This window comes from Protopterus annectens, chromosome 5.part0 (genome assembly GCF_019279795.1).
Source record: "Protopterus annectens isolate FY-2018-M chromosome 5.part0, PAN1.0, whole genome shotgun sequence".
NCBI lineage: Eukaryota > Metazoa > Chordata > Ceratodontiformes > Protopteridae > Protopterus > Protopterus annectens.
Genome location: NC_056735.1, coordinates 1,693,258,704 through 1,693,286,503, shown reverse-complemented (window position 1 = coordinate 1,693,286,503; position 27,800 = coordinate 1,693,258,704). Strand labels below are relative to the sequence as shown.

General features: G+C 42.4%; 1 protein-coding gene across 1 annotated transcript in view; it reads right to left on the bottom strand.

Annotated features, from left to right (window-relative positions):
* The window catches only part of WDR3 (WD repeat domain 3), a gene marked incomplete at its 5' end in the record, with an annotated part of 1,037,507 nt that overhangs the window by 601,174 nt on the left and 408,533 nt on the right, over window positions 1–27,800 (bottom strand). Inside the window, 1 exon segment of the mRNA XM_044071482.1 lies at window positions 18,615–18,708. Within this exon segment, the coding sequence (XP_043927417.1) occupies window positions 18,615–18,708 (94 nt within the window).

Here is a 27,800-nt window from a genome sequence, read left to right as displayed (position 1 = left end):
TTCTAATAACGGAAGCCCATGGGATATATGTAAATTACCACTTAAGAACATAACAATGTTTCAGCTACATGGCTTCTGAATGTCCATGACTTTTTAAGTCTTTATGGATATATTCATGCCAGTAAAGCCATACCCTACTAGCTGCAGACATTCATATTTTGGCATTTTCTTTTTTGAAATTAGGAAAGTAAATACAAATACACAAAAGCAACTAACACCTCATGAAGTCATGAGGTTAATGCTATTTTGTCCATGAAGTTGAAGACCAAGGCATTCACCGATCGAGTTTACAAACTTCAACAGAATTTAGCTGAATACGTGGCTGTCAAAAGAAAGTACAGTTGTCTACATTTACCATAAATGTAGATTTTCGAGTGTATTCACTGTTGCAGTCCTAACAAATGGGTTATCCGGCTCCCGGTAGCCCTCAGTCGGCCAGAATACCAAAGGTAAGTAAAAATGACATTGGTTCCCATCAGTAGTAAAGGATGTCAAGGTGGCCGATACAAAAGGAGGCAGCCAACGTCACTTCCTCAGTCTTTCTTGCCATAAGAGTCAGGAGCCCCCAGAAAGTAAGGCTTAAACAAAAAACAATTTGACAAATAACAAATTAAGCCTGTACCTCAGGAAAAAAGAATAGAAGAGGACCACAAAAAGGGGGAAGGAGGGAGGGAAACCAGGACTGCACCAGTGAATACACTCGAACATCTACATTTATGATAAGTGTACACAACTGTACTATGTTCACCATGTTTCACTGTTGCAGTCCTAACAAATGGGTTGATTACCAAAGCCTACAGAAAAAGGGGGGGAAGAACCAACAGCATCAAGGGTTGGAGATAATGCCCTGCAACACCGCAGTGGCAAACCCTGTCCTGGCTCTGGAAAACAGAGGCAAATTATAATGCTTTGTGAAAGTATGAACAGAAGACCATGTGGCAACCTCTAAAATGTCTTTAGTAGGGACACCCCTCAGAAAGGCTGCCGAAGTGGAAGCCGCCCTAGTAGAGTGGGTCCTAACCCCTTGAGGCTGAGCTTTGCCATGAAAAGAATAACAAAAAGTAATGCAGTGTGCAATCCATTTAGAAATGGTCTGCTTAGAAATAGCCTTGCCCTGGGCTCCAGGGTCAAAACTGACCAATAACTGTGCTGATTTCCGAAGGTCCTTAGTCCTGTCCAGGTAAAACCTGAGCTGTCTGTGCACATCAAGAGAATGTAGTATCCTTTTACTTCTATTGCGAGGATTAAGAAAGAAGGTAGGTAGGTGTATGGACCGATTAAGAGTCAGGCTGGAAACCACCTAAGGCATAAAGGAGGGATTAGTCCTCAGAGAGACTCTATCTGCATGGAAAATAGGAAAAGGCTCCACGGCCATCAAAGCTTGCAGCTCTGAAACCCTCCTTGTTGAAGTTATAGCCAAGAGAAAGGTGGTCTTCCAAGAGAGAAACTTTAAATCTGCAGAGGCAGCTGGCTCAAAAGGAGGAAGAGTGAGTTCTCCAGAACAAAATTAAGATCCCAGGCTGGAGTAGGTGCTCTTCTGGGAGGTTTAAGATTGCAAGCACCTCTGAGAAACATTTTCATCAGGGGATGAGAGAAAATGGGCTGTTCAAGAGAACAATGAGCAGAGATGGCCGAAGCATGGATCTTGATAGAGGAAAAAGAAAGACCACCCTGAAGCAAATCAGCCAGGTATTTCCAGGATCAGAAGAAGGGTAGGTTGAGAAGCAGACTCCCTTCTAGCCTGCATCCATTGAGAGAACCTTTCTCATTTGCCAGCATAGGATTTCCTAGTGCTAGGCCTCCTGGCCTCCCTCAGCACGTCAACCACCTGTTGGGAATGGGAGGAAGAAAGGGAAGGAGTCATACAATGAGCCATGCTGCCAAATGGAGAGACTGAAGATGAGGATGTAGAATGTTTCCCCTTTCCTGAACTAAATGATCTGTCTCCAGAGGAAGACGCCAAGGAGGAAGATGGGAGAGACTGCAAAGCAGCAGATACCAATGCTGTCTGGGCCAGTCCAGAGCTATGAGAATAGCCCTTGGACGTTCGTCCCTGATCTTCACTAATACTCTGGGAAGAAGAGGAAGAGGAGGGAAGGCGTACACTGATAGCAACGTCCAAGGGAAGGACAGAGCATCCACTTTCCAGGCTCTGCTGTGCTGCTGTCTGGTGCAAAAGAGAGGTAGCAGATGGTTGTCTGGGGAGGAGAAAAAATCCACCTGAGGAGTGTTCCAACGCTTAATGATGATGTAAAAGACTGCTCTGTTCAGCTGCTACTAGTGAGGATCCAGGGTTTGCCTGCTCAACTGGTCTGCCAAAACACTGAGCCTTCCTGGAAGAAACTGAGTTAGAATATGCAGGTCCAGGGATGCTGCCATGGACCAAAGATTCATGCTTTGTCTGCACAGGGGGTAAGAGTGAGTCCTTCCCTGCTTGTTGATGTACCACATGAATGTGGTGGTGTCTGTTCTGACAAGCAGGATCCTTGGAGAAAGAAGATTCTTGAAAGCCACTAAGGCCTGCTGAACTGCAATCAACTCTTTTAGATTTATGTGCAGGTGCATCTGCTGGGCTTTCCAACGTCCCTGTATGCATCTGCCATCCAGGTGTGCTCCCCAGGCATAGTCCGATGTGTCTGTAGTCAGAACTTGAGTGGCAAGAGGTGTCCGAAAAGGCATGCCTTTGTTTTGTAGACAGGCTGTTGCCCACCATAGAAACTTCATCTGCAGAGATGGAAGCAGAGGAATCATCATATCCAGGTCCTCTGAGTGTTGACACCAAATGTTCTTGAGGTACCATTACAATTTCCTCATATGCAGTCTTTCATATGGAATCATGAGAATACAAGATGCCATGAATCCCAAAGCTTGCAGATACTTCCTTGCAAGGAGCTGGGACAGGCTTGCCAAGTCCTTGAAGTAAACTGAAAGAGTTGTCTGCTTCTCCTGGGTGAGATATATCATCTGGTTGGCTCTGTTCAGACTCGCTCCCAGGAATGTTATTCTCCTTGGATGGTACCATTTTTGATTTTTCCACATTGAGTGTGTAACCCAGGGAAGACAGAGGAGTCTTTACGAATTCCAGATCCTTTAATAGCCGTTCTTGTGAACTTGCTTGAATCAGACAGTCTAAGTATGGGTAAATCTGAATTTTCTTCTGCCTGCAAAAAGCAATGACTGGGGCCAGGCACTTTGTGAAGACTCTGGGAGCAGTAGATAAGCCAAAGGGCAGTGCAGAGAACTGGTAATGTTGCTCGGCCACTCAAACGAAGGTACTGCCTGCAACTTTCCCTGATAGGAATGTGCAAATAAGCCTCTTTGAGATCCAAGGTTACCAGCCGGGAAACCTTTTCTAGAAGTGGTAGCAACTGATGTAGAGTGAGCATTTTTAACTTTGGAATTACTAGAAAAGAGTTCAGAATGGAAAGATACAGGATAGGACACCAGGTGCCTTCTTTTTTTGGAACTAGGAAAAGCCTGGAATAAAAGCCCTGGCCTACCTGCTGAGCAGGGATGGATTATATTGCTCTCAGATGATACAGAGACAAAATTTGTTTTTCTACTTCTGCCCTTTGGTTTGGAGGAATGTCCAGGAGTCCCTTGGGAGCAGGAAAGGTGCAGAAAGAAAACTTATGCCCTAGGGCCACCGTTCTGAGCACCCATTTGTCATCTGTGACAGTGGCCCAGACATCTGCAAAAAGGGCCAACCTTCTCACTAAAGGACTCTCTCGGCAAGCAAGAACAGGTAGAAGTTGTAAATCATCATTGAGAGTGTTTTGACTGAGATGCAGGCTTGGAGCTTCCCCCTTTAGAAGTGGAAGCCTGCCAATGCCTAGACCTTTGAGAGGTAGCCCCCTGCCCTCTAGAAGATTTGTAACCTCTAGCCCTGGAAAGGTTCTGTCTGCTAGTATCAGGAAAGGTCCAACTCTTGGAAGGGTAATTCCTGCTAAAGCGAGGGGGTTGAACTTGCAGAAAATCCTTAACAGTTTGCATGGACTTGGCCGTATCCTCCATCTTCTTCAGTACCTCCTCTGCTTTGCCGCCAAAAAGACTGTCTTTATGCAAAGGTACATCCAAAAGCTTAGCCTTGACAGGTTCTGGAAGAGGCTGTTCTCTGAGCCAAGCGTGCCTTCTAATAACAGATCCAGTAGCCGTAGCCCTGCTGGAGGCCTCAAAGATGTCAAAACCACAATGGAAAGAATGCTTACTGACCAAACTGGCTGAATTCAGTAAATCCTGCATGTCTTTACTCTCTGCCAAAAAAGGTACACTTGCTATCCTAGACTTAATAGCCTCCAAGGTGTGCTGCTGGTACTTCAGCATATGAAAAAGACAATTGGTAGCCCTAATAGCTAGGGTGGCAGAGGTATAAACCTTATTGCCCCATCTATCTAGGTTCCTAGACTCCCTGTCAGAGGGAACAGGATTCCTGGTAACAGTGGCCTTAACTCCTTTGGGGCCCTGAGAAATAACCTCTGGATCAGCCAACGGATTCCCAAAAAGAAACAGATGAGAATCAGGGACTCTGTAGAACCTGTAAGGTTTCCTGGGAGCAGGAGGAACCGAATTTGGAGACAAGGAATTTTCCAGAAAAACATCTTCAACAACTTCCAACACAGGGGAAATAGCAAGAGGCCTATGTTGAGGTAAATCCAGAAACTCCCTAATCCGTTTCTTGGATTGGGGACAATCCTGACTTTCCCATTTAAAATGTTCTCTGAGGGTATTTAAAGTATCACAAAAAGAGAAATCCTCTGGAGGAGAGGCCGAAGGGATGGACTCCTCTGCATCTGAATCCTCAAAAGGAGAAAAAGCCTGAGAAAATTCCTCTTCATCAGCAGAAATGATAGAAGAATCAGAACCTGAACAGGACAAAGCCTCAGGGGAAACATCCCTACTCCTTTTAAAAGGAGGAGGCTGAGAACCCCTAATAAGAGTCAACAAATCATTAGTCATTTTAACCATTTAGGACTGAGGGGAACGAGATGAAGCTGGAGCCTGATTCGGGAGGCCTGGCAACCGCCGAGGTTGTAGCAGAGGTTGAAGGAAGAAGTTTGCTGTCAGAACGCAAAACGGTGGCCTCGGACACCAGAGTCAGCTTAGCAGCTCCATCTCCATCAGAAGAGGCGACCGGTGACAGGTCGGAAGGCAAAACGGAGGCTGAAGGCCTAAGGGACTTGGACTCAATCAAGGCCTGCGGTTGTACATCAGCAGACTGTAGGGCCTGCAAAGGCGTCTCACTGGCTACCGTCTGACTGACTACCAACTTAACCTCATCCGAGGACTTAGCTTTCTGAGGCCTGTTGCATTCCTTATCCTTACGTTTCTTTGGAACATCCGAAGCCTGAAGACCGGCGGATGCCATACCAATGAACTTAGGCCAAATTCCAAAATGCCTAGCCAAAATCTTAGCCCGACAGATAGTACGTGGATTAAAGGAGGCACAGAGATCACACTTGGGAATGTTGTGGTCAAGGCCTAAACAAATAATGCAATAGGAATGAAATCTCTATGGGGGATCTACTTTCCACAGGTAAGGCAATTATTAACTTTTTCTGACATTCGTTAAGGCAAGAAAAGATTCCCAATGGGGTACTTTACTGTAGTAGACTTCAACTCTTGTAGTCGGAAACCAACAAAGGTAAACTGCCGACCGGCACTCGTGCATGAAAAGCTTCGACTCCACAGCAAGGAAGACTGAGGAAGTGACGTCAGCTGCCTCCTTTTGCACTGGACACCCTGACGTCCTTTACAACCGACGTCAACCAATGTCATTTTTACTTACCTTTGGTATTCTGGCCGACTGAGGGCTACCGGGAGCTGGATAACCCATTTGTTAGGACTGCAACAGTGAAACACGATGAACATCTGGAAGATAACGTCACCAGAAAGAATTAGTGTGTGACCAGAACATCAGAGAAGTAAGAAAATTTAGACTGTTTTAAATTAGCTAAACAATCTGAAATGCTTATAGACTGTATTCAGCTGGGACATGCCTAACATATTGCTTTGCAATACTTAGTCACCCACATTGTATACTGGTGAGATTTTAGTCATGGTGCAGTAAACAGCAGAGTATATCCCAATTTTCGAGGTTTGTTGTAAAGAGAAAGGAGGGCATTTTTGGTAATGACTACCATTTATTTTTTATAACAGCTGCTAATTTCAAACAGCAGAACAACAACATTAATTTTACAAGTTTAGACAAGAGTGTATAAAGCATAACCTGAAATTGTACTTGGCTCAACAGGTAGTGTTTTGTTTCTTACCGGCATGCAGTGATTCTAGGACTTAACACTACCACGGCACAAAACATGGCAATGTGATATATTGTTTGATAATGGGCCTCATCTAGGGTTCAGACTGCCTGCTTTGGAGTAATGGAACGGAGGACATAGCATCCTTGAAATTTTGTCACCATAACTTGGATGTGCCTTCTTATACTAAACAAGGATAAATGTGTGTGCATTTTACTAACTGGGTTGTTAACTAGCTTATGGATAGAAGCCATATTTTACAAATCAGGGACTATGCCTTGAAAGAAGCTGAAGTCACAGCTGAGGTACTGCAAGGTAATGTTTTAGACCCATTGCTATTTGGATTATATATTTTCAGGTTAGCGACTGATCAGCAAGTTAAGGTGAGCAAGTCTGCTGATGATACAAAAATTGATGCAACTGTTACTAATATTAAAGAAGATTAACACATAGAAGCACATCTGGATAAACTGCATGTAAGGATCAAGTTAAATGGTATGCATATACATGCAAAAAATTTAATATTTTACATTTTGAGAGGAAAAACAAAACTATCCTTAAGCTTTAGATGACCAAATTCTTACAGCAATCCACTATGTTAGATAATTGGGTATCCTAGCAAATGATGTTCTCAATTTTAAAGATCACTTGAGTAGTGTTCTTAGGAATGTATATGGAGTGATCAAAAATATATTTACGTGGATGTCAAATAGGGATACAACTGTCCTAATGGCCATTTACAAGTCAGTTAAAAAAGCTCTGATTGAATACTGTCTATCATTTTGTTTATGTAAAAAAATTACAGTTAAAGAAATTGATGAAAGTGTAGAAACTGTTCATGATGCGGATACCTGGTGTAAGAAAATGACGTTATAAGAATGGGTAATGGCTTCAGATCTCTTCTCAGCTGATCATACACTACTAAGAGGGGACCTGAAAATGATGTTGAACATTTACAAAGATGAAGTAACTTAACTTTTGTTCAATTACCAACTATTAAGACTTCACTTTGTAATACTTTGTTCCACTGTAGGGAAGGAAGGTTAAGCTATGGTCTCCCAGTTTATATTAGTTTATTAGGCAAGCAGAGAGTCTAACTATATTTAAAAGATTAACAGATACCTTGTTCAAGGAAACTGCACGCTTCCCAGATTCTTTCATTTGCAAGCTCTTAAAAATCCAATAATTTTGGTTCTGAGTTTGCAATAACAACACTGAATATTGTTTATAATATATGCTACTTACTATACTATCACAATCTCATTGAGTTTAACTGAGGACATTATGATCATTTTAAGAATGAACATTTTATATGTAAACAATTCTAAGAAGCAGCTGGACAGCATTCCCAAGAATTCATAGACAAGTTGTATAATATGCAGTATGCACCTGTGCTGGAATCCGCAAACAGCAGTCAGACAGAAGCTAGTACCAATTTATAGCCCCACGTTGCGCAACAGTGCAGTATACCCAAAGGTACACTAGAAGGTGCACATAAATGAAAAAGGGTCCTAATGATATTACGATGTATGCAAGTTGAACAATGTTTTACAGGAGTCTATAAAGGAAGTTGCACAGTTCTCTGCACCTGTGTATACATGGGCAAAGCATGCCAAAGACTGCAATGCTGCACTTGTACTCAGAGTGACAGTAGTCCTCGTAGAACAACCTCTAGTGCTACTGGCTTTCAATGTTATGTGAGTGGTGCCATATGGTGCCAATGTAAACATTACAGACAGCAGTTAATGTATTTCTAGATGTTTGTTAGAGATTATCAGGAGACTGTATGGGTCTTGAATGACACAAATCACCCGCACACACAGCTGACAGGAAAGTGCGACCTTCCCATACATGTGGAAGCCAAGGTACATACAAGTTCCTTCCACACTGGCTTCAGGGACCTTTCAGAGACAAGCTGAGGACACTAAATATTTCCCAGGTCTCTAGCTATATAATACTCAACAACTTCCCTAATACAAGTGGAGGATCACATATTGTTTCCCAGCAAGTCACATGTGAGAGATAAACCCATGCAAGCCTTCTGAGCGACTAGTAAAATAAAGTGCAAACATACAGAAATAAAGGACCCACATAGCCCAGAAAGATATGTGAACAGGAAGGGCCATAATTCCATGAACTACCAGAAGTGTGTGTTGTGTGTGTGTGAGGGATCATAATCAATGTGTCTGCACAGCACCAGGCAATTTGCACGATGACCATATATAGCACATGTCTCATTTATATCACCACTTCCCAAAGAAATTCCAGGACCATCTAGTTAGTAATTGTATGCACTGTGCTAATGTAAAACCATACAGCTACATGTCTTAGTGCGTCCATATGCAGTAAACACCCACATGTTCATACTCTGTTGCATGTAATGCTGAATTGCCCTGGATGGAAATCTGACTTTTAACACCTGGAGGGAACATAGGAAGTATGGCTGAATTTCAGTATAACAACAAGCAAGCACAAACCTGCAACATCACAGAGTGAGTGGTCAGCCTGCTCAAAGCCCAACTCTACTGCCTTAACATGTCTGTGGGAGACATCAAGATCCATCCATACACTTCAGGATGCTTACCATACTGCACATTCTATAATCTCAAAAACACCAACCATCACAACCCATACATAGAAACACAAACCATCCACCCACCTTCATGTAGGCTCTCAATAAAAAAATTTACCCAAACAACAGAGACCCCTGAGACAGAAATGCACTCAACCAACACAACACAACACCAACCCTAGAACACATAGCTCACACCACAGTGTGCCCCTCAACCCAAGCCCTTAAGGCAACACACTTTGCGCAATGTACTAATCATAGGAGACTCAGTTGTGAGGCACACGGATGTCCCACTCACTAGGTTGAACAAGGAGAAGGTGACAGTCAGTTGTTTATGAAGTTGCCAGGATCCGCCACAACACATGCACTCAGGTCACTCTACAGCAAGTAGAGATATGACTCAGTCATTGTCCATGTGGGTGTGAATGACCTGAGATGTACAGCCCTGGACTACATGAAAAGAGATGTGATGGAACTCTCGGATTATGTGGCCCAGGCAGGTTTGACCCTAGCCATGAGCAGTATTCTACTGTCACTCAGAAGGATACCAGAGTACGAGCAGAAAATGATCGACTTCAACAATTGGCTACGTTTCTGGTGTCATTCTAAAGGGATCTAGTATCTGCCTGCCTGAGATGACATGATCGACAAACTTTGACACTTTGCCAGAGACGGCCTGCATCTGTCACCCATGGTATTCCAGGTACTGGCTAATGCTCTTGCCACCCCTATAGTGCCTTTTTAGGCAGTGTTCCAAAGACTAAAATTCCACCGTAACAGCTACAAACAAAGGCAATCTGAGGGTCATGCTGCTCAATGCTAGAAGTATAAATCTCAAGATGCTCGAAGCTCTCCATAAAATGGAGAATGTCAACATCTGTGGTGTAATGGAGACCTGGTTTAAAGAGGCAGAAAGTACCCCTGTGCTCCCAGGCTACAACTCAATCCATACCTTTCAGCCTCAGAATGCGTCCGGAAGCTCCAAAGGTGGTGGTCTCCATATTCTTAAAGGATACGCACACCTCTAGACTGGTAGCCCAGCATAATGCATCCGCGATACTTCAGGTACAACTAACACTGGGTAAGATGGCAATACAAGTCATAGCCTGCTACAAAACCCCAAACATGTCCCTAGACTCGCACGCCAACTTCCTAAGCACCATGGAATCTATCAAAGTCCAACCCTATACTCTCATACTGGGTGACTTCAACTACCCTTCCATCAACTGGGAAAACTATTCAAGTACCAATGTACAGGCCCAATACTTTCAAGAATTTATCAATTCCAATGCCCCGGACCAGCTCATTCTGACCCCTAGAGGAAGCAACATCCGCGACCTGGTTATCACCAACATGGGAGACCGCTGCTCCACACCTATGGTCAGTTCCTCCCTGGTTACATCTGACCACAAACTGATCACCATGGAAATCTCCATCTCACCTACACCACCAGCTAAGGTGACCACCCTGAAAAACTTCTCTAAAGCGACTTTGGGCTCCTAAAAGCAGAGGTGGCTAACTTCTCGGCACCCATGCCAATGGAAAATAGCTGCATGACTGCCGAACCATACACCAATGTATTGTACGAGCATGTACACAAATGCATGGACCTTGCCATTCCAAATAGAACCAGGACGCTCTCCTCCAAAAAAGGAAGCCAATCTGGTGGTCCACAGCCATCAATAAACTCTACAACAGAAGGAAGAAACTGTTGCAGAAAAATGAAGTGACAAGACTGAAAAAACTCCCTTATCAGCAGTCTCAACAAAAAAGCTGAGATACCTTATCAAATCCTCTAAAGCCAGCTAAGAAGGCAGAATTGTGACTGACACCAAAAACAACCAAAAAGCCTTCTATAGCTATATCAAAAACTTCAAAGGCAATACCCAGATTTGCTCTGAGTTATTGCACAATGGCACTTCCTATACTGAGCCAACAGATATAGACAACATACTGGCAGACAGATCCAGTGAAAACTTTACCCCCCCCCCCCAAGGGCCCTATCACAATACCAGATGAAAGCTTGGTACCCACCATTTCTATGGCACAGGTAAAAGCTGCACTGTCCAAAGCCAAGACTACAGCATCCATGGGAACTGATAATATCCCTGGCTGTGTCCTACATGAGCTACAAAATGAACTGGCACCATATCTTTGTGTCCTGTTCAATCACAGCCTTACCTCAGCCTATGTCCCTAACGAATGGCGCACTGCTACAGTCATCCCGCTTCATAAAGGGGAGCAACTACAGCCCCTCGGAACTATCGCCCCATTAGCCTGCCAAGTCTGGTATGCAAAGCTATGGAGCGCATCATCATGGACCTGCTTAACAAAGATATAGGCAATCTCCAAACGCTTGACCCCACACAGTTTGGCTTTGTCAAGGGGAGATCCTGCCTGCTGAACCTGGTTGACATCTTCGAGGCAGTCACCAAGGCTGTGGATGAGGGTAAAGCAGTGCATACAGCCTACCTCGACCTGGCCAAGGCCTTTGATTCCATTCCCCAGTCAGTATCATTGATAAACTCACCAAACTAGGCATCAATCCTTACATCACTAGGTAGGTTGCAAATTGGCTCACAGACAGGACCCACAGAGTGAAAGTTGCAGATTCCAAGTCAGACTGTCGATCAGTCATGAGTTGAATCCCACAGGGCTTGGTCCTGGGCCCACACCTGTTTGGCATCTACTTCTCAGAAGTCCAGGCCAACACAGAAGGACTCTGGCTGACCAAGTTTGCTGATGACTGCAAGCTAGGAGTCATTATTAACTCCCCAAGTGATGCAGACATCCTACATAAGGGCCTCATTGAGACCAATGACTGGTGTCGCAACCATGGCCTGAAGCTTAACGCCAAAAAATGTGTTATCATCCCCTTTGGAAAACTCAGTTCCCATGAATTACCACATTGATGGGAGGCCACTGAACACTGAATGGGCCATAAGAGATCTGGGCACCCAGATCGACAGCCACCTCACCTTCACCACCACACTGCCACTGTGATCAGAAAGTCCTTCTACGTGGCACATCTTATAACCAAAGGTTTTGCATCCAGGAATAAAGAGGTCATCATCCCTCTCTACTCATCCCTCATTAGGCCAATCATTGAATATAAAGCCCTGTTTGGCTTGTACCTGACCAGACACCTACAAGAGCTGGAGAGGCCACAAAAGTACCTCACAAAAAGAATCCTAGGCCTTAAACACATGTCCTACATGAACAGACTCAAGAAACTTCAGCTGTTCTCAGTCTCTTATCGTCTACTTAGAGGTGATCTCTGCTTGACTTACAAAGTCATGTCTGACCAGCCCTACTTGAAATGCTACACCTAAAGAAATCCCAATCCCCCGTGCCACATGCTCCAGAGATCACAACCTAATTACCATAATCAACAGAACATGCTGGAGGGATATGTTCATCTACCAAAGACTGCCCATACTCTGGAATAAGCTTCCCATTCATGTCAAGCAGAGCACCTCACTGGCCCTCTTCAAGAGAAATTTTGACGAGCGGATGGGTAAGAGAAAGTTCACTCCAGAGATCATTCCAGTTGCACTACTGGATATGGGCACTGTGAACTAACATCGGGTGGCACAGTGCCTGGGCAATTTTTTTTAGGCTAGGCTTGTAAAGGCTCCAGGGCCATTAGCCTAGTACACAGCTATGAACCTATATGATGGTGAGGAGAAAGGAAGGTCAGACCTCGAACACTGGTACAGTCGGAACTGCGCACACACATACGCAAGTAAGGGGGAAAGTACATTAACGCCCTTGTCTGACAAGAGTGTGGTTACACAGCAACAGCTGTCAGCCGCAGAAACACTCCCCAGACACTGACAAAAGCAGTAAATGCAGTGGAAGCAAAGTAGCAATATCTAATCCACATGTATGGATCTTGTCCAGCACACAGTAACAGTGTTGTGTCACAGACATCAAATGATGCATGCAGTGACTATATCTGGTTATGCCACCCACTGCATGACTGAGCTAAAGTGAGCATTGGACATTCCCACATTTACCACAAAGGAGGGAGAGAGGAGTGGGTCACAGTTGCTGTCATATGCACAGATGGTTGGGAACTCAATGTCATACGGCTGTCTTCGCACGTTTGGTGGGTGGAGCATATCACAAGAGTCTGAGGAATGGGTCTTCAGGTGGTGGTTATTTAGTGTCAAATACTATTTTCCTCTCAGTGCTGATCTGCCTCCATATACATGGCCAACTCGGCTGGAAAAAATATTCTAAAAACCAGAGTATAGCAGATTAAATCTCACTCTAGCCTCACAACAACTCTTGATGACCTGAATAAACTTGTTTTGTCTGCTATAAAAGAAATATTTTTTGTAAAAACACCCTGGCATCACCAATTGTACACCTCTTTCCATTTTACCCTAACTGTCAGAAGCATCCCCCTTCTACTGGTACAACTGCATTTTAACTAATATATGGATCTCTGATGTTTTCTGGAGGTTAAACTTAGAGCAGACGCAATAATCCCCTCCCAGTTTTGAACTCCCCCTGTGGAAACACTAATCTAGTCACTTCTTTGTGGCTTCACAAAGTTAATGCAGTTGACCCATTAACTTCTCTAGTACCACAGAGAGACACAGGTTTTCTCTTTGTGCTCTGTCTTCTACAACTACTAATTTATGAAACACTTCATTTAATGTCTCAGTCTCTGCCATTCTTTCCATCACTTCTTTTTCTGACTTCTTCAAGCTTAAAGGTTCATGAGGTTATTTAATAATTTTAGCTTTTTCAACCATTTGTTTCATTCTCATACACTGGTCCGAAGTTTCACTTACCTTAAGCACTTATGAACTTATCTGGTCTACTTTATCTTCTAGTTTACCGGAAGCCATCAACTGCACCGATTCTACAAAAATGTTTGCTTTCTGCTGATCAGCCACAGAAGTTTTGATCCACAACTACTTCTCCTCCTTTCCTGGTTACCTGTTTCTTACTTTTCCCCATAATTTTTCTTTGCTGACATCCTGGCAGCGTGTCTGATACCAGGTAACTGAAGTTCTCCAAAATGTATAAATTTTCCTGGCTTTTTACACAACTTCTTAGTTTTCACACTGGGAGAGCTCTAGTGTGTGTTCACCTAGTCAGCCACCACCTTCCTGCTGCTGTGCAGTTTGACAAAGTCTTCAAGTTTCTCTAGATGTTGATGAATCATGGGGTTGAAATGTTTGATGTTGATGACAGTCAATACTCTAACATGATCCCAGGCAATAAAAAGTTAATGCATTATATGGTGACTAATGCAGGATTTGGAACTAGAGATGCACTTTTGAAGGCACATCTTTTCAGATGTTGAATGGATGAGCACTCCAGTGATTTACAGTAGAAAAAGATGTGAACTGTATTCTTTTGTTGAGCGTATGGAAAACAGTTACCAAAGACTGGGTTTGCAGGTTTAATTTAATCCAGTAGATAGCGTTGCTTCCACACAGTACGAAGTTCTTTTGTTTGTTTTTTTGGCTGGGGTGCTTTGTGTGCGCAGTGTGCATTATCCATCTTCATTTTACAAGGGTTTTCTCCATATGTTCAAGTTTCTTTCCATTTTCCAAAGTAGGTGGATCAGGAATATGAAACTTTCAGTAGGGGTGTCTGTGTGTGTGTGTGTGTGTGTGTGTGTGTGTGTGTGTGTGTGTATGCATGTATGTATAGGACATATGGAAGAACGACCTGGCAAGCTAACCCCATTTCCCTCTTTGCCTTTTAAACTCTGCAGGTAGTGGTGGCATTCAGCAGGCCACTCTAGCAGTCGACTGCAAATCATAAGAGAGATGCAGACTAAAGCAAATTTACACAACAATCTAGATAATGACCAGTAAGAAAAGCTGACTAACAATGTATTATGCTGTCAAGGTGACCATCCATGCCACATGGTTAGGAATGCACCTACCTCGTGCTACTGACAGATTAACTTATCTAATACAGAGGTCTTTAATTCACATAAACAGCCAAATTAGAGGGGAAAAAAAGGTTGCATAGAATCAACATTTAGTAAAAACTACAAGAAAATCCGAACAGTCTTTACTATGCTATGCCTTAAACCTCCTGTAGTGGGGGTCCATAAGATATATGCAGATGTCCTCTTAACATAACAGGGTTTCAACAGAGGACATAGACAACTTTAAAGTTATAGCTCATTGTGCCCTCATGATGTTATCTAGAAAACCAACTAGAAAAATGTGACTAATGCAGCTGTAGTCAACAGTAAATGTTTTCCCCACAGAAATTTTACTCCTCCAGTCTGACCTGCACTTAAATGAGGTGTTACTCAAGAAGGCAACATCCATGTAAAAAAAAAAAAAAAAAAAATCAAAGGCCTCTGCACATGCCATTCAGCCAGACAAATACAGTGGATATAAAAAATGTACACACCCCTGTTAAAATGCCAGGATTTTGTGATATAAAAAAATGAGACCACAATAAATCATTTCAAAACTTTTCCTACCTTTATTGTGACCTATAACCTGTACAATTCAATTGAAAAACAAACAAATCTGTTAGAGGAAAAAATATAAAAAATAAAAAAGTACAATAAAGCTGGTTGCATAAGTGTGCACACCTTTAAACTAATGCTTTGTTGAAGCACCTTTTGATTTAATTACAGCATTCAGTCTTCTTGGGTACACACCTGCCATCAATTAAAGAGACTATGATTAACCCCAAATAAAGTTCAGCTGTCCCAGTTAGGATTTTCCTGACATTTACTCAGTTCCCTGCTACAGCAAAAGCCATGGTTCGCAGAGAGCTTACAAAGCATCAAAGGTGCTCATTGTTGAAAGGAATCAGTCAGGAGAAGGGCGCAAAAAAATTTCCACAGCATTGCATATACCATGGACCACAGTGAAGATAGTCATCAAAAAGTGGCGAAAATATCGGAAAACAGTGATGTTGCAAAGAAATGGACGTCCCTCCAAAACTAATGAAAAGACGAGACGAAAACTGGTCAGGGAGGCTGCCAAGAGACCTACAGCAACACTGAAGGAGCTGCAGGAATTTCTGCCAAGTACTGGTTGTGTGCTACATGTGACAACAATCTCCCGTATTCTCCATATGTCTGGCCTATGGGGTAGGGTTGCAAGACGCAAGCCTTTTCTAACGCAGAAAAACATCCAGGCCCAGCTAAAATTTGCAAGACAATACATCAAGTCTCCCAAAAGCATGAGGGAAAATGTGTTACGGTCTGATGAGACCAAGGTTGAACTTTTGACCACAATTCCAAAAGGTACGTTTGGCGCAAAAACAACACTTTGCATCACCAAAAGAACACCACCCCCACGGTGGAGCATGGTGGTGGCAAGTAGCATGCTTTGGGGTTGCTCTTCTTCAGCTGGGCTTTAGTCAAGGTGGAGGAAATTATGACAACTTCCAAATACCAGTCATTTTTGGCCCAAATCCTTCAGGCGTCTGCTAGAAAGCTGAAGATATAGAGGAATTTCGCCTTTCAACACAATAATGACCCCAAGTATACATCCAAATCAACAAAAGAATGGCTTCACCAGAAGAAAATTAAAGTTTTGGAATGACCCAGCCAGAGCCCAGACCTAAATCCAATAGAAAATCTGTGGGGTGACCTGAAGAGGACTGCGCATAAGAGATGCCCTTGTAATCTGACAGATTTGGAGTGCTTTTGCAAGGAAGAGTGGGCAAATATTGCCAAGTCAAGATGTGCCATGCCGATAGACTCCTACCCAAGAAGAGTGAATGCTGTAATTCAATCAAAAGGTGCTTCAAAGTATTAGTTTAAGGGTGTGCACACTTATGCAACCAGCTTATTATAGGTTTATTTTTTATATTTTTCCCTAACAGATTTGTTTGTTTTTCAATTGAATTGTACAGATAATCAAAGACTGTACAGATAATCAAAGAAAACACTCCAGAAGGCAAGGCAGTCATGAAAATTCCCCAAAATAAAAACTTTTATTGTGAACACAACAGTGGTTTAGCGCTTTCATCTCTATCAATCAGACATCATCAGAACCACTGAATTAAAAAATTAACATCCTTAAATAGAAACGTTTAAAAACACCCCCCAAAAAACAACTAATAAACATAAGACATATATACATTCAATAAATCTGTTGCTGTTTGAACACACCTCTTTAAACCAACACATAAAAATATGTGATATAAGCACAAGTAAATTAAAAAGCACATAAAACAACAAAAAGTATAGCAAAATGCATAACTTATAACTTCTACTTTGTGAAAAATACTATATAAATTATATGCAAAGGGCCCTTGAAGTTACACAGTGTTATATCTTTTTTAAGATCACTGGTGACAGAAATAAATTCATCAATTCCAGGTGGATCAGCTGCATCCAACCTTAACTGCCATGTCATTTCACGATGTAAAAGGTAATTTTTCCAATCACCACAAAATGGGTTGGTATTCACCTGCTCAAGTATAAAAATTTTAAACTTAACAAAACCAGCACATTCCATAGAATGACGTGCCAAAGCGCTTTTATTGTCTAACCTCTGTATACTATATTGGTGCTGGTATATTCTCCGGTTGAAAGCATTAAGTGTTTTCCCAATATAGAATGCCTGGCAGCTGGTACAAAAAGCAAAATATACTACTTTTTCTGAGCAGCAATTACATTTACCACCAGAGACCAATTGTAAAATTGTATCATAAAGTCACCCATTGTAGTTCTCCTCAACAAAATTATTCTGCTTACATCTCTCACATCTGTGTGTGACTGGCCAACAAGGTAGTCCTGTGGATAAAGGTCTCTCCAAAAAATGTTTAATATTTAGTTGTCTCTTATAAGTAAAAGTAGGTTTCAAGGCCCCCAAAAGTCTCGTATTTTCTTCACAATTAAAAATATCCCAATTTTTGCATATAATGTCCTCTATACCTTTAGCGTCTAAAGTGTAGTGCAGGAGTCCCGTACAATGTGGCGAAAATCACTCAATAAATGTTTAAGTTTGATGCCAATAAACTTCACCATTGGTTCAATTATTAAACCTGCTGATGGTGAATAGCAAGCGCTAAACCACTGTTGTGTTTGCAATAAAAGTTTCTATTCTGGGGAATTTTCATGACTGCCTTGCCTTCTGGAGTGTTTTCTTTGATTATTTGGACTTTTACACTCTATGGTAACTTCAGCGTTTCTTTCTAAATTGAATTGTACAGGTTATAGGTCACATTAAAGGTGGAAAAAGTTTTGAAATGATTTATTGTGGTCTCATTTTTTTATATCACAAAAACCTAGCATTTTAACAGGGGTGTGCAAACTTTTTATATCCACTGTATGTTTCAGTCCAATTTCCTGCTGAGTAATCAAAAAACACCAGTGAGTGCATTTTCAGAATGCTGAGTCACTGTGAAAGGCTCACTTGCTGAAGCTGCCTCAGGCTGTGAAGTAACCAACAGTAAACAGTTGGCTGACAGCTGCAAAGCAATGGGCATAGATGTGAGGCACAAATGTTAAACAAATTGCAAAAAGTCTCCTTAGTAATTGCTTAACAGATGGGCAAGCAGACAACAGTTGCCCATTTTTAGGAATAAAGTATCTATAACACAGATTTAATTAAACAGCAATGTATTAGTAAGCTACACAAGCACGTGACAAAATATAATATAATGCAAACAAAAGAAGTTGAAATCAATACACACCACATCAATAGAACTGTTGTGCAGACCAGCTTTTGAATTCGGCATACAGTTCATTTTTTCTACAGTACAAAAAGATATACTACCTATTACAACACTCATTGGATAGAACAGTGGAAACAAAGCATTTCCTTTAGTACCTTAGTTCCAACGATGACTTGGCGATCGCCTGGTACAAACAGAGAACTGAGAGCGTAGTCACAAGGCATTGTCCGAATACACTGAAGTGTTGCTCTATAAAAAGGAGACAGTCAGTTTGCTTGATACTTCTAAAAAAAGAGGAGTAACTAAGGAGAAAGCATAAATGGAGTATATTTCAACGTTTTGTTCTTACGAGCCAAATGAAGCAAACAAAAAGGAGTTCGGCATCAATTTACACTGAAAAAACCTGTTTAAAGAAAACTTGCATTAGAAGCAATGCACAATCATAGCCACTGAAGTAGCAGTCTTCCTTTCCAATCATAACTTCTTGCAGCCAAAAGCTGGCTGCACTATTATGTTATTATGCATTATGTTATTATGTAACAAGCAATCAGAAATGCTAATTTCTAACAAGTCACATTGCACAACTTAATGTTACTAAAGATTACGTAAAGGCTAGAAAGAGTGTTATATTCTGACTGTTCAAATGCACACATCAGCATGGCTCCTGTATTAATACAATGTGTGCGTGCGCATATGAGTGTGTATTCCCACCCACTAAGTGCTACATACGCCCCAAATCCCCACAAGACAATGAACTGGATAAAGCCTTCAGAGAATTAATTAAATTAATATAAATTATTAAACACAGGCCATTTTTTAAAAGCAGTAAAATATTTCAAAATACATTGTAGTGTGATAATTTCCTCTTTTTACATGGGTATATTCATCAGAACAAGACAAGCAGGTAAAAGAATACTTAAACAGAATGGCTAAAACAAACTATCAGACTTCAAACATCTGAGAAGACAGATCTGAATTCATGCAAGCTGTTTGATTTCTTAAACAAATCCACCAGTTAATTTACCAAACTCTTTGCCCTCTCACTGAAAAATTCCACTTGGCAGGATAGTCTGAAATTGAAATATATTACTTTCAAATCCTGCTGAAAATAGCTGTAAATGACCCAATCATTCAAATATAAATATGTCGGAGATCACCTTTCATATTATGTTTTCCCTTCCCTTTTCTAATTTAGGGAGTACACACCTAAAATTTTGTGTATGTATATATGTATCTATTTGTTTAACTTACTTTAACAGATTGTGCTGGGCATGATCTAATTACACTGAAGACTTGGAGAAATTCATATCAACTAGGGTAATTTGTCCAGGACACCTGGGAAACTACACTGTACTTCTAGCTAAATGCTATGGGACCTTTTACATCTTCATGAATTGTAAGCAGATCAGGAAGACTTTAGTAAGACCTGTAGTTTTCATACATACGAAATGTAAAAGCTCACCCTGACATCTGATCTTCCAGAAGGTCCTTTGCAGTAGGTAACAATTGCTACTCATTAATACTGCCTTATCTCACTGTGCTTCTAAAAATGTCCAGTTCCCAAGCATAAGCAGCCATGACCCTTTGGCCCATGCACTGTTCCCATTCAGGGTTAGAGAACATGATTACCCTACTTATCCACACTTCCTGACCTCCAGTAAGAAAGTGCTCCACACCTGCAAGAAAACAACCTGAATGCAACAGTATCATAACAAAATATTGTTGGTTGGTTACAGACTTTTTGCTGTAGCTAGAATGACCAAATAAAGGGCAAAGAAAACAAAACGTATCCATTACAAAGGGCTGTCTCAGATACCAACAGACATAGTGATTACTTATAGATCTGCTGTGTTGTACTTCAAAGGAAATTCTGCATGTAGCAGAATACGTGTAGTTTCCCCATTATGTCATAATAAACTCTTAAGTGGCAAGCCTGAGAAGCAAAATGATAGATTCAAAGCAGAAATCCTTGAAATGACAAACGCACTGCCTTTCCAAAAGATACTATGCTCAAGTACTGCTTCATGAATTTTCTGATATAGAGGTGATTTTGGCAGGAATAAACAAATTAAAAGAAAATAAATCACAAAAAACAAAGCAAGCGCTGGTGGCACCCTTTCAGTGGAATGTCTCAACTTCTCTGCCAAAGAGCCTGCTCTCTGCTAACAAGACATGATACAGTGGACAATCTACTTCAGAACAATTCGTTCAATGTACCCATCCGTCCCACTAAAAGCAAGAGAAAACAGTTGACCTGTCCACCACTTATGCTCATTAACCCATTAACGCACCATAAATAAACGCACAAACTGGTGGTGAACCATCCATTTTGTGGAAAATGCACACCCCACTGCACTTCAACACACAACAGCAGCTGAATGGGCTAACTGATTAAATGAAACCTCACATACAAGTTCTAAAACAATGAGTGAGGAGGTCACTGAAAAAACAATCGGTAAAAACAAAAATGAAAACTCCAGCAAAGCTAGAACTTCCAATAAGTGACTTCCCAAACCTCTTGTATCAGAGGCACATGGGATGTATGCAAATGATCCTTATGAACATCAGGTGTTTCAGCTAATTGGCAATTCTGAATGCCCATGACTTGTTTCATTGTTTTAATGGAGAATTTCAGGCCAATAAAGCCAAACTCCACTAGCTGTGGATATGCATATTTCGGCTTTGTTATGACCTCATCGGCACAGCACAAGCAGAGTGTTTGACTAAGCATTAGAAACACAGGGCTGTTATACCCAGCTGATGTGCATTATCATTAGGGTCACTGCAAAAATATCCCAAACAAACTAAAACAATGAGTGAGAAGGTCACTGAAGCTTTATTAGAGTTTTCATTTTGCTTTTACTGATTGGTGGAAACACACCCATCTTCCAGCAGCAGTGATGCTGCAACCACATAGCCTGGAACTGCATCTGAGCCTCAGGAAACCAAGACTGACCATATCTCTCTGGGTCACCACTGAGTGAGGAGGATCTGTCTTTGTTATTCTAAGCAGAGTATCCCCAGAAAGTGAAGGACCTGGAAGAAGGGGAGGAGGGTACAGCAATCTTCTCTCCCATTCTGCTTCGAGGAGTCAAAAACTGGGTAGTTAATGTTTTTCTGAACTGTAAGAAAGTCAAATTCTAGAACACAACTTCTGCGGAAAAACCTAAACACTCTTCTGCTTCAAATGAAGCTCCAGAAGGGAGCACAAATGGCACTTTAAGTTATAAGCCAAAGCATTCAAATCCTCAAGGATGTATAAAACAGCTTTATGGCATCAAGGGATGGAGTTTTTACTACGTCAAAGGCAACATGGACTTGATTAGCCATTGTAGAAACTGGTTGGGAGACTTATACCAGGAATCCATGCTAAAGATGTCTACATGCCCCTATTGGACACTGACTGCGTGACAAAGCCCTACAAGCCCTGTGTCAATAAGCTACTGGCTGGTTGATGTCCAGCTGCCCAGACTGGGTTACCTGGGCTTGTACGGTTGAGAGAAAGGTGGGCATGAAACCAATCAACCTGCCAAAAATGAACTAAGGACTGTTATATGCTGAATCATTTCCATTTTCTAGCATAAACTTTCTGGGCGGAAGGCTTTTGGGAAGATGAAAGGATAAAAACAACTCTCTTAGAAAGCTTGGGATCTCTGGCTATCACAGGAACTCGAAGAACCAAACAGTCAATTTGAGGGATTTGAGATTCGTGTGAGGTTGACCCAAGGGGTGAGATATTAGAATCTGGAACTAGACCCAGGACCCATGAAGGGTAAAACAAATGAGGCCACAAAAAGAGTAACCAAGCTTGTGTTGGCCAAAAGGGGGCAATGATGAGGATGGTTGCTCTGTAATGGGCTGCTTTCTAAAGAAATTTTATTATCAAACGGGCTTGGTGAATAAGCATAAAGACGACCCAGGGGTCAAGCATGGAGAAGAGTGTTCCTTGGTGACTACTCCTCTAAGAGAATTAGGTAAAAAAGCTGCTGCACTTGGTGTTAAAGGGGGATGTGAAAAGACTGCAATGGGGCAGCCCCAATGGCTGAACACGTGTGCCACTATCTCTGGATTGAGGGAGCCCTCAAGGGACAAAAGAATGCTGCTGCTAAATTAATCTTCAGAAGGTTGGATTTCCCAGGATATGCACTGCTGTCAGAAATCACTGTGAGGGCATAGCCCACTGCTATATTCTCATGGCCTCTAGATATAGGGGATACAAATAATTTCCCCATTGGTTGTTTACACACCACACCAATGGCATGCTGTCAGATTCAATGGCAAAATGACCTTTTGGGAGAGACTTTAGGAAAGCCTTTAGTGCTTGGGGAGCTGCTCTCCTCTCCAAGACAATGATGTGAAGACTGGCCTCTGACTGTGACCAGGTACCCTGCACTCTCTTCCCCTCAAAATGCCCTTCCGATACCCCAGTAAAGAGGCATCCATGGTAAACATGGTCTGGTGTTGGGGGAGAACAAATGGGGAATCTGATGGAATATGGTAGGGTATATGCTGATAAAGCATATAGGAAAGTCCATAGGATGGGAGACCACTGAACTGACTCACAAATGGAACCTTAGCAGTGGCACAAGATAAACTGACATGGCCTTCAAATCAAGGAACAGAAGGATCAAGAAAGCTTTGGGCTTCTGAGATTTTAAACTTCGGATGCCTGAATTTGTACAGAAAATCTGGAATGGGGCAATCTGGTAATCTGAGGGGTAGCACCCAAATGGCAGACAAATTCCACAGTCTGTACTGGTTGGATTTTTTGTAGTTCACAGTGATGCCTAAGGATAGATACAGTTGAAGCAAATAGTCCCTGGATTGGATTAGACATGCCTTTGTGGTTGCTGCGAGGAGCCAGTCATCCAGATAAGGAAAGGCCTAGAACCCCACTGCTATGCACTTGGTGAACACTCACTGGGCTCTGTTGAGCCTAAGGGTCAGTACCCAAAAATGATAAATGCGATTTAAAGCACAGAGGTCTAGAATGGGCCAGAGGTACTTATTTTTCTTTGGCACTAAAAAAGAATCTTGAAAAGATCCCAGATCCTCTTTGGTCTGGTGGGACCTCTTGGATGACTCTTATGAAGCAGCTTTCTTTTCTTTTCAGCTGTTTCCCTTCGCTGATGGGATGAAACATCAGGAATTATATTTCTAATGCTCCCTTTGCAGCATGAAGCAAGGGAATTTAACAACCTCTAGATACAACTCTTAACATTCAAGCATCTGAACTGATGGGCTCCCACGTTTCTGAGTGAACAGTGAAGGCCCACCCTGGACTACCTCCAGAGTGAGGCAGCTGAGCAACTCCTCAGGGGAACTGAAAGGACCTCCACAAAAGAAGCCCTGGAAATCCTGGTTTTGCAGACTACTCCTGCTCTGGGGGGCAGTGTCCAATGAAGTTGCCTCCCATGTCATGGAAGACACTGTCATCACAAGTGTCCTGGGAGAACTGCTGTGACATACAAAAAAGCATCCATCCCCTCTTCCTGTTTCTAGAAAAGGATCTTAAGAGGTGTGGAAAAACCACCCCAAAAACAGACAGTATCTTCCCTTCATATTCACTAGTAATCAAAGTATCTGACATTTGGAACAAATAGAGTGGAAATATCATAAGGGATGTTTAGAAAGAATGCCTTAAAGCAGTCTGCAAAATTACACCCAGGATTGAGGACACATTGAAATACCAGTTACTGCCACATAGGCCATGACATCTGCAGCAATTGAATGAAGCCTCATAGGTACATTGGAGATTAACTGTAAATGACACCTGAGCGTCCACAGACTTCTGCGCTTCCTGCGGTTGCGGTATCAACACCTTTAACATCTCATTAACCAAGTTTCTCTGGAGTCTTGTCAAATGAACCAGAGAGCTCAGCACTCGCAAAACAAATGTGGCTGTGGCATAGGTATGCTTCCCTAGACTGTTCAATGTGTGGGACTCCTTATTTGAGGAGGGCGAACCATGGAGCTCTCCTCAGAAATTCTCCTTCCTGGTGAACGCAACCACAGTGGCATCCACTGCTGGAGTGTTGCTCCAAAAAGGTCTATGGGGGGTAGTGATGACCACTGCCTTGTCTGGCTTCCAAGGGATTGGCTCCACCATGTCCCTCCTGTACTCAGAATTCAGTCTTGGGACTGCTTCTTCCACACCTTTTTGGCATGTACTTCTCTGAAGTCAAGGCCAATTTCAAGGGCCTCTGGACAACTAGTTTTGCAGATGAATGTAAATAAATGCAGTCAGAGAATCTCTCACAAATACAACTGCTTTCCAGGAAGAGCTGACACAAACAACTTGTGTCAGAGCCATAGACTAAAACTAAATGCCAAGAAATGCATAACAGTGTCCTTGGGGAAGTCATCCAACCCTAGTAACTATCATATTGACAACACACTGTTCAGAGTTGAGCTAGTAGTCAGGGACTTGGGGACAGACACAGACAATAATCTCGCCTTTGACCATTACATGTCTACAGTAGTGAGGAAATCATTCTATGTTGTGCAACTTATAAACAAAGTTATGGAATCTAAGTCCATGAAGGTCACTGTTGTGCCATACTCAGCATTTAATGAACCTATCATTAAGTAAAATGCCCCCTTTGGTATGTACCTAATCAGGCACATCCAACAACTGGAATGTCCACAGAGAAGAATACATGGCACAAGTAACATGTCCTATGCAGACTGCCTCAATGCCCTATCCCTGTATTCTGTCTATTGTCAAGTTCCAACCTGATGGCCCTCCTGCATATCTGCAAAACAGACCCTACAAGTATTACCCCTTTGAAAGACTTAAATCTTGCCTGTGATATAAACAAGATCTGCTGGAAAGACAGGTATGTTTCCCAAAGACTAACACATCTCTGGAACAGGCTCCCCCATCCATGTGAAGCAGAGTTCATGCCTAACAAAATTCAAGTGTAATTTGGACAACTGCATGAGGAAAGTACAGTTTTGTACCTACCATAAATGTAGATGTCCGATAGGCATGCATCTGCAGTCCTTACAAATGGGTTGTCCTGTCGTCAGGCAGCCCTTCGGTCGGCCGGATTCCAAAGTCTGGGTCTGGCCTCGGCTGGTGTCGCACTTCACCCGATGTCATAGCTGCAGTTATTCGGGTATAAAGGCATCAGCCGGCACCATCTTCCTCAGTGTTTCTTGCCCCAGATGCCAGGTGCCCTCTAGGAAGGCTAAATTTGGATAAATGCAAATGGTTCCAAATAGTAGAGAGCAAACAAAAAATAAGCATGTATGTACATATATACAAACAAATACACCATAATAGATTCCCCCAGCCAGCTACAAGAGGGGCAAATACCCTAGGAGTACCACAGAGGGGAAGGTGGGTGGGTAATCCTGACTGCAGATGCATGCCTATCGGACATCTACATTTATGGTAGGTACAAAACTGTACTATGTCCTTCAAGGATGCATCTGCAGTCCTTACAAATGGGTAGAATACCATAGCCAAACTGGGGGAGGAGGAGAAAAAAAGATTATGGTGTAGTTAAGATCCCTTGCAAAACAGCAGTGGCAAAACCTGCTCGGGATCTGGAGTATAAAGGTAAATTATAATGCTTGGCAAATGTATGCACGGAGCTCCAAGTAGCAGCCTCTAAAATGTCTTTGGTAGCCACTCCTCGTAGAAAAGCTGTGGTAGTGGCTGTAGCCCTTGTAGAGTGAGGCCTGATGTTTTCTGGAGTTTTCTTCCCATGGTAGGAGTAACAAAATCTAATGCAATTTCCTATCCACTTAGAGACTGTCTGTTTCGAAATTGCTTTTCCTTCCATTCCTGTTGCATATGCTACCAGTAGCTGGTCAGTTTTTCCTATTGCCCTTGGTCCTGTCCAGGTAGTAGCGTAACTGTCTATGTACATCCAAGGTATGTAAAAGTCTTTCTCCCCTGTTCTGTGGGTTGGGGAAGAAAGTAGGTAGGTGGATAGCTTGATTTAAAGATACCCTGGAGACCACCTTTGGCATAAAAGTAGGGTTTGTTCTCATGGACACTCTATCTTGGTGGAAGATCAGGAAAGGCTGTACTGCCATTAATGCCTGTAGCTCAGATACCCTTTTTGCTGAAGTGATTGCAAGCAGGAAAGCAGTTTTCCATAAGTATTGTAATTCTGCTGTTGCTGCTGGTTCGAAAGGAGGGAGTGTCAACTTTTCTAGCACAAAGTTCAAGTCCCATGCTGGCAATGGTGGCTTCCTTGGTGGTTTTACATTTTTAATTCCTCTCAGAAACTGCCTGAGCAGAGGATGTGAGAAGACTGGAGGATCCAGGTTGTATTCTGCTGAAATAGCTGATGCATGAATCTCAATGGAGGAATAGGACAGGCCGTTGTGGAAGAGCTCTGCCAAGTATTCCAGGATGTTGGCTATGTTTACCAGTGACACATTTTCCCCTTTTGTAGTACTCCAAATGTGATATCTTTTCCACTTTGCTGAATAATTTTTTCTTGTTGAGGGTCTGCGAGCCTCCAAGATAATGTCTTTAACCCTCTGGGATAAATTTGGGTTATTTGGTGTTATGCAATGTTCCAGGCAGTCAGCTGCAGTGTTTTCAGGTTTGGATGCAGGGTGTTGTAGTTGTTCTGTGTTAACAGTAAGGGAACTAGGGGCAGAGGCCATATTTGTTCCCGTGACATGCTCCTCAGTAATGGGTACCAATGTTGCCTTGGCCAGTCTGGAGCTATCAGGATGATCCTTGGACGGTCCTCTTTGATCTTCAATAGAACCTTGTGCATCAAAGGAAGTGGTGGGAATGCATATGCTGACAGGTTTTTCCAACTGAAAGATAGGGAGTCCACTTTCCAAGCAAGTGGGTGGTACGTCCTTGTGCAGAATTTCTTCAGTTGTTGATGGTGTGGGGATGCAAATAAGTCTATTTCTGGTAGTCCCCATTTTCTTGTAATGGTTTTGAAGATGTCCGGATGCAGCATCCATTCGTGGGCATCCGTGGTTGTTCTACTTAGTATGTCTGCTAGAATGTTTTCTTTTCCTGGCACAAAAATTGCTTGTAACTAAATGTTGAAGCTCAGGGCCACATTCCAGAGGTCCATTGCCATCCGGCATAGAGGGTACGAATGTGTGCCTCCCTCTTTGTTGATGTACCACATAACTGTGGTGTTGTCTGTCCTTATCAACAGTGGACCTTGTCGAAGGAATGGTCTGAAGGTCTGAATTGCCAGTTTTACTGCCAGCATTTCCTTTTGATTTATGTGTAGGTGCAGCTGGTCTTGAGTCCATAGGCCTTGTATGCACTTGTCCAGCATGTGTGCCCCCCAACCGAGGTCTGAGGCGTCCGTAGTAATGGTCTGGCTTGGTTGAGTGTTGTGGAA